The 7,949-nt window shown below is 53.5% G+C and overlaps 1 protein-coding gene across 1 annotated transcript; it reads left to right on the top strand.

Annotated features, from left to right (window-relative positions):
* Positions 1-2: 2 nt before the first annotated feature.
* SPR (sepiapterin reductase (7,8-dihydrobiopterin:NADP+ oxidoreductase)) lies at positions 3-1,523 on the top strand (the record flags this gene model as incomplete). Its single annotated transcript, XM_009879850.1, has 3 exons — positions 3-27; positions 894-1,184; positions 1,333-1,523. Coding segments are annotated over 3 exons (507 nt in total), but the record flags the coding sequence as incomplete, so codon positions are not given.
* Positions 1,524-7,949: the final 6,426 nt, after the last annotated feature.

The raw sequence follows: 7,949 nt of genomic DNA on the forward strand, positions 1-7,949 counted from the left end.
GCCGCCTGCTGCTCATCAACAACGCCGGTAACAACGTCTCGTCGTACCCACCACCCCACCCCTCCCCCGCCCCGGCCTCGCTGCCCTCCGCCCCCCCGGAACAGCGGGGTTCGGCCCCGGCGAGCTCTCCCTTGGTTCTGCCGTGGCTGAGAGCCGAGGCTCGATCGGTGCTTTGGGTGCCAGTGAGTAACCGGACCGAGTAAATAACCGAAGGAGCAGCGGGGATTTCACCCTGTCTGGATCTTATTATTTCATTAAAGTAATGAATTTGGGGAGCAGAGCAGGCATGGTTCGCTGCCGGGACCACGGTGCTTTGTTGCTCGCAAGGTTTTACCAGTTACTTATGGTGTAGAACCCACTGGTTGCCCTCCTGTACCATCCTACCACTCTGCTCCCTGAGGACAAACCTTCAGAAGAACTTCCAGCTCTGCCTTGTGGGTCCTTCTCTTGCAATCTTTAATGTCTGTTGGTTTTAGTGTCTTTTTTCACCCCTTGTCACTATAAATAGGACCACGCGTTCCAGCAGGTATTGGGTGCTACAGGAGTTAGGCCTTCTATTATCCTGAAAAAAGGACATGCAGGAGAGCGCGTGGTGGCCTGCAGGGACATTGTACTTCGGGCTGGAGGTTGGGAGCTGTTTGTTTTGGCAGAGGATTGGCAGGGCAGGTCTGTGTCCTGTGTCACTGCTGTCGGTTCAGGAGGTGACCCGAAAGGGATGAGCAGAGCTGGGCTGTGCTGAGCTCCTTACTCTGCTGTGAGACCCTGCTAGAAGTTGGGCCAGCAAAGCTGCTCGCTTTTATCTGCAATAGTGTGTTGCACATGGAAATGTAGGAGCAAAAGGGATCTGCTGTGTTGTTGAACCCATCTCTAACTCATTTGTCCTTCCTTCCTAGGCTCCCTGGGAGATATCTCCAAATCCTTCCTGGACCTCACCGACCCAGATGAAATCAACAGCTACTTTGCCTTCAATGTCACCTCCGCGCTTTGCCTCACCTCCACCGCCCTGCAAGCCTTCGGGAAGCGGCCAGGCTCGAGCAGGACGGTGGTGAACATCTCCTCGCTCTGTGCTGTGAAGCCCTTCAAGAACTGGGCGCTGTACTGCAGTGGGAAGGCTTCCCGGGACATGATGTACCGGGTGCTGGCACTCGAGGAGCCTGATGTCCGTGTCCTCAACTATGCCCCAGGTGAGGAGGGGAACTCATCAATTGCTATTAATTTTCTCTTGGCTTTGTGGATAAAAGATTCCTGCAGCTGTGCCAGATGCAGAGGGAAAATGAGCCCCAGATTTTGCCTTCTCCTTATGTGATTTCTCTTTTGTTGCTTTTTCTCCAGGTCCCCTGGATACGGACATGCAGCTCTTGGCTCGGACTAAGACCGGAGACCCTGAGATGCGTCAGTATTTCCAAAGCCTGCAGGAGAGCGGGCAGCTCATAGACTGCACTGTGTCAGCCCAGAAGCTGGTGAATCTCCTGGAGGAGGACACCTTCAGCTCCGGTGCCCACGTGGATTTCTACGACATCTGACTTACTCTCGCCTCCTCCTTTGCCTTCCTTCTTTGCTTTCTGCTGAGCCACATCTTGGGTGCCCCCAGTGTGTTTGGTGACTGTGTTTGAGTCCTGAGTGCTGTGCAGCTTTCAGGAGAAGACCTCTGGGTGCCTTATAAATACTCCTAGTGCCCCGATAGGGATGGGGGGAAGGTATTGCTTTGCTGCACCATAGCCATTGAGCCCTTCTGGGCACCTGCCATCAGGAACGGGGATTTCTGAGCTGCTGGGGATGGGGGAGCAGAGGTGGCTTTTCCAAAGGAATGGGCACGGAGGCTTAAAGCTCTCCTGAGCAGGAGTGTGTACAAGCCAAGGAAGTACCGAGGCATGCAAAACCAGGTCAGAAAGCCATCCCAGGAAGTCTCAAAGAAGCCAACAGTAGAGTTAGAGCTCAGTATCCCTGTGGCTGTCCTCTTTGCCCCACAGGAGCTTTGTGCTCAGCACTTGAGCAAGTCACCAAAGGGCAAAAGAGCCATTCCTGGGGCCGGAGGACGTGACTGTCACCCCAGAGCCCTGATGTTTGTCTCCCGTCTCACCAGTGGCTTGTCCAGACTCTGCTGCAGTTCTGGGATTGTGTCTGTGCGAGTTTTGTGCGTTACAATGTGGAGCAAAACCTGTCCCTGTGTTTTTTGCACAAAGGCAGTAAATCACGAGGAGGGGGAGCTGGCTGCACAGGAGATGGGAATTTTGGGTGCCTGGCTGGGGGCACCACCTTACATGAACCTGTGTACAAGCGCAGCACAGGTTAGAGCACATCTGAGACACAGCCCTGATTTCATGCCATGTTCCTGTTTGCAGGTTCTGGGTCCAAGCCTGGATCTGGGGCTTGAGCCCCTCCTGGGTTGTTCTTTTAATTATTTGTGGGGATTTATCCTCAATTTTTCATCAGGTTCCAGCAGGTGCTTATAGACTTGCCCTTCTAGAAGGCAGCTGATCGGCAGTATGTGTTCATGCAAGAGAGCTTATTTGAAGTGCAGTGGCATCCCCTGCGTGCCCTGGAAATGCTCAGTGTCCCTCTGTGCTCAGTGACGGCAACCTTCCTGCAGTCTTCTATCTCAACCCTGTATTTCAGATTTTCTCCACCTGGATCTACAATCATTAAAAGTTTCACGTGTGGTCTGGGTCTTCTGCTTTATCTTTAAAAGTGCATACATTTGCAGGAGGGTGGGAGGAGAGAGCCTGGGTTAAGCACTGTCTTCATCCAACAAGGCACCACACGTGCCCTCCTGGAGTCCTGTTCTTCTGTCTCTGATCCATTTCATTAACTGTGTTAACTTAGTCCTGTCACACTCAAAAAAAACCCTTCTCTAACTAGACTGCAGCTTGGTTTTGTCTTCCTTCTATGCCCGTGAAATTCATTATTAACAAAAACCCCTCTGCTGCTCACTATATGGGTAACGGCATTGTTTTTCTGGGGTTTGACACCTGATGGTGTTGAATGTGGTCTCTGAAACCTGGACAGATGTGCTGCTGCTAAAAATCCCCCATCACGTCACCCTGCATCTGTCTGGGCTTGTCCCATCCCCTCTTGGGCAGAAATCCTCTTTTGAGATCTGGCTGTCTGCAAATACACCAGTGCTCAGAGCTGGCGGTCCCAAGTCCTGCCCTTCGAGTGTCTTGACCACGGGCTTTTAGGGCCTGGGTGAAAGATAGCCCCCCCAGAAAGGCTCAAGGAGGTCTATATCACAGGAGGAAGTGGAAGGGTGCTGGGGGACAGGGCTGCTCTGAGCATGGGGACCATTTGGTACCAGCTGGGTGGGAGATGCAGGTGGGTTCTTCAGGGTAAGACACATTAAAAGCCGGGGTACCCAAGGGGGAGGATTTTTGGACTGCATTCTTGCTTGAGGTCTGATCACTGTCCAGTGGCTGCAGGTATATCAGCAACTCTGTATGTTGTCTTGGAGCGTCTGTGTGAGGGGTTGTGGTATCACAGGTGCCGCTTGAAACCATGCGCTTCAACCCAAACCTCTCCCCCAAAAGAATGTGTATATATAGGCAGGGAATGCTGACTTCAAATAGCAAGCTGCTTATGTCCTGCTGCACACAACATTAGTGAAATCATTAATGAAACACTGGATTCATAGCATGGTTTGTGTTGGAGGGGACCTTCAAAGGTCATCTAGTCCAACCCTCCTGCCATGGGCATCTCCCACTATATCAGACTGCTCAAAGCCCATCCAACTTGACCTTGAACTCTTCCGAGGATGGGACATCCGCAGCTTCTCTGGGCAATATGGTCCAGTGTATCACCACCCTCACTGTAAAAATCTTCTTCCTTACATCCAATCTAAACCTACCCTCTATCAATTTAAAACCATTACCCTTTGTCCTGTCACTACAGGACTGGGTAAAAAGTCTGTCCCCTTCTTTATTATAAACACCCTTTAAGTATTGAAAGGCCACAATAAGGTCTCCCCAGAGCCTTCTCTTCTCCAGGCTGAACAGCCCCAACTGCCTCAGCCTCTCTCCATAGCAGAGGTGTTCTAGTCCTCTGACCATTTTCGTGACCTGGGTCACTTTTCGCTCCCTTTTCTCTCTCCCCTGGCACCCGGGGGCAGCCCACAAGCAGCAGGAGCAAAAATCAGTCTTGGTGTCCCTGTCCCTTCAACCAGGAAATTCTACATCTGCTCGAAGAGGAAACTTGTTGCCAACATCAAGCACATACCAAGTGTGAACCCTATGGCTGTGGCGACGTGCTGTGGCTCATGCTGCTGAATTTTGCTGGTGAAGCAACCACATGCTCGAAGTTCAATGGAGTAAGTTTGTCTTCAGCTCAGCCACTTGTCACTTGACTGTGCTCCGAGCTGCAGCCTGGATGTTTTATTTTCAGGGGTTTCACACCTTTGGACTCACTGCATATGTATTTAGATGTTTGGCATTGCTCTGTAACCCCCAGGGACATGCCAAGCTTGTGACTCCTGCCCCAGGAGCAGAGTTTTGCGCAGGGAGAAATGCTGTGATGCTTTCAGGCCATCTCTTGGGTACCAGCATCCCCCGGGTACCAGCATCCCCCATCCAGGGAGAAATGCCACTGATGCTTTCAGGGCATTCCCGGGTACCAGCATCCCCCATCCAGGGAGTGGGCTCAGTTCCTGTGCCCTTGTGGGTCCGGACAACATCCATGCACCCACAGGTGCTGTGAGATGCAAGGGCAAAACGGTATGAAATATTTTTCTTCCCTTTCCCAGCATTTTCTGTGACCAGCTGAGGGCGTACCGAGACTGGATAACGGACACCAGTCAGAGCAGAGAGTGCTGAGGGTGAGAGAGCATTGGTGCCTCTGGAAAAGACACGGACGTTCGGTGGGGATGGAGTGGGATGCAAGCTCAGGCTTCCCTCCTGCCTTTGCACCGTGTCATCACTGTTCCCTGCAGTGACCGATTAATTAAGTCTCCATGTCCTGGAGCCATGGGACCATGTCAGAGGCTCAACTGGGAGAAAAAAAAGGTATTGAAAAAAAAAGTAGTTTTGAGCTTTCCTCATTTCAGAGACAGGAGTTCACAGCTCACCTGGAAAAGCATATATGATGGGGCTAATGTGCCCGGCCCAAGGAGAGCCCTGATATTTGGGCAGTGCTCTCCCATGGGCTAAGGATGAACCCTGTGGCTGGAAGGCGTCACCCCAAAAGGAGCCGTCACCTCCTCCATCCTAGGCAGGAGCCATGGGCTCTGTTCTCCCTGACAGGGGTAAAGTAGGGTTTGACAAACCCAAAATCCTGCCAAGTCCAGGGGGGTCCCTGCAAGTGGGTCTGCCTCCCTGCCAGCCCCCCTGTCAGCCTGCCTTCCCACCCTGCCTCCTGCAGTGAAATACTGCAGAGGGCATTTTACCCCTTTTTTTCCCTGCTTTGTTTTTCCTTCCCATCCCATCCCATCCCTGAAGCAAAGTGCTAGAGGTCATGGCAGTCCCAGGAAGGGCTGTCCAGCCCTGGTCTCCTAGTGCGTGATTACAAGGGCTCCTGGGGGACAGTCAGCCCCTCCATGTTCCCCTCTTTCTCTCAGCTCATGTACTTACAAGAAAAGCAATTTCCTCACCTCTAGGGGCAAAGCAGCGGGATGGACATGCTGCCAGCGCTGGGCCCTTCTTCGTTGCAGTGATTTCTGTAATGGATGGGTGTTGGTGAAGGCGTGATGTCTCCCTGGTAAACAAGGGAAGACAAGGCTGGAGCGCGAGCTGTGCAGATACCTCTCCATGGGAGATCCCAATTAAAGCGCTACAGAAAGCCCCTGTAATGTCCTCAATAGCAGTTTGGGACATCAAGGAAAGCAAGTGTGCAATGCTTAGGGGTGACACCACTTGAGCAACCAGCCCCAAGTCCCCAGGGGTCCCTCCCATGCTGGGGGAGACACTGTGTCCTTTGTGCCTGTGGTGAAATGCGGGGAACTGGCTTATGAAAGGAAGCAAAGTCACTGCTGGGTTTTGTTTCTGTGTGTGTGACTAGGTCCCTGGGACAGCAGCAAGGATGAGCCTGCTAAATCCCCCCCAAAGCCTCCCAAATTAAAACTAGTGCGCACCCAACGACCTCCCAAATCTCAGCCACTGACCTGGGCTGCCCCCGGCTCAGTGGGGTGAGAGGCGGCAGCCAGGTCCCTCTGTCCCTTATTAAAGGTCTCTCAGCAGAGGGGAGAGGAAGACCTTTATTTTCCCATCCGGTGGCCAGAAATGCTGAGTACGGGCCTTTTGTCCAGGACGCTGAGTGCCCAGCGAGCTCTGGGCTCGCAAACAAGCAGCCGCCTCCGGCCACGAGGCCAAAGGTAAATGAGCTGCTCCTCCAACAACGGTGTTCCCAGGGGGGGAAGAAGGTCTGGTAGTGCCCACACTTCCCATGCAGAGACCCCCATCCTATGTGCAGAGACCCCTGAGATGCCCGTGTAGAGACTCGAGCTGTGCGCATGGCATGGACTTAATATGGGGGATGCCTGGGAGGGGGGAAACACACAACCAGCCATCCCAAAGCCTCCCACCTCTCTATGCAACCAGTCAGGAGCTTTGCAGGGTCTTCTTGGGGCCGTGGCTGGGATTTGGTGGATGTTCAGCAAGCCTGAGAGGGTTAGAACAACAAACATCTTTTTACTTTTCTTCCTGAGACTGAACACTTGCTCGTGCATCCTCCTGCCTGTAACTCTTCGCACTCCTCACTCTCAGCCCGCTGACCTGCTTCTATTCTTCTCCCCTCTATGCTGTCCCCTGGTTTTGGTGGCCTTAGCATTAAGCAAGGAGAAGGGCCAGCTCCAGGCTGGCCATGTTCCCTGGAGTAGCCATTTAATGTGTAACAAGGGACCCATTGGTCCAGAGAGGAGAGATGACAGATTAACCCAGTTTAGAGCCAAAGAGCAATGGGGTTGCTGGTAAACTGTCCTGTTCCTGCAATCTTCAAATGCCTTTAATGAGTTATTATTTAGTCTGCTATGGAGGTTAATGGGGGGACATTGCAGAAATGATCTGTGATTAATTAAACCATCTTTATCTGGCGCGGGCAGAGCAGCTGGACTCGCTGGGCTGGGCACTAAGGTGGGACCAGCACCAGAACCTTCACTATAGCATCGTTCCTGGCGCTGCCCCACACCCACTGGTTTCACTGGTGGTCAAACCAGGCCCTGCAGACCAACAACTGTCTCCTCCCTGGTGGGAAGGAGCTGCCAGAAATAAGACATTTTCCCTGTTTTTTTATGCAGCACCCCAAAGCCAGGCTTCGTGCCCTTTGCCACCGGCCCGTGTGGGATGCAGCTGGGTGCATTTCAAGCCTCCTTCCCTGAGTATCGAGTCTGCCGAGCTGGAGGCAGACCATGGCCGAGCTGCTCCTGTGCCTCCCCCAGGATATGGGGACACCGGCTGGTCCCAACATCGGCTGCTCCCTGTCCCCTTTCCTTCAGCAGAGCCACCGGTACAGATCAGCGTATCCATCCTCCTTCTCCATGGCCAATCCTGCACCACCTTTGCTGCCCATCATCCTCCACCTGGCCTTGAAACCCTCCTGCGCCTGTGGCTCAGCCCTTCCCCAAACACCAATTAATCCCAGTGGATCCTGGTCCTTCCCATTAGGATGCTGGGGGACTCTGGCTGACGCTCAGCACGGGGGTTTAGATCAGGAAGGACGAGCAAGTCGTGCTGCACCCATCGCTCGCGGCATCCCATCCCATGTGGGATCCCATGGGAAACCCAGAGCGGCTCTTTCCTTAGGGATCTCGCATCACGCAGCCAGCAGCATGGCCTCACCCTCCCCGTGCCACCGCCAGCAAAGCTGCTGCCGAGGCACCGCGGCTCGGCGGTCACTCGTGTTGGGAGTAAACACAGCCGAATCTGAGAAAACAAGAGCAGAGCCGAGCCCGGGTGCTTCCAGCAAGGCTGCAAAGTATCAGCGCACTCCGGGGAGGATGCCCAACCTCCCCCCGGCCTCTCCAGCACCCC

This window comes from Charadrius vociferus, unplaced genomic scaffold (genome assembly GCF_000708025.1).
Source record: "Charadrius vociferus isolate BGI_N301 unplaced genomic scaffold, ASM70802v2 scaffold502, whole genome shotgun sequence".
NCBI lineage: Eukaryota > Metazoa > Chordata > Aves > Charadriiformes > Charadriidae > Charadrius > Charadrius vociferus.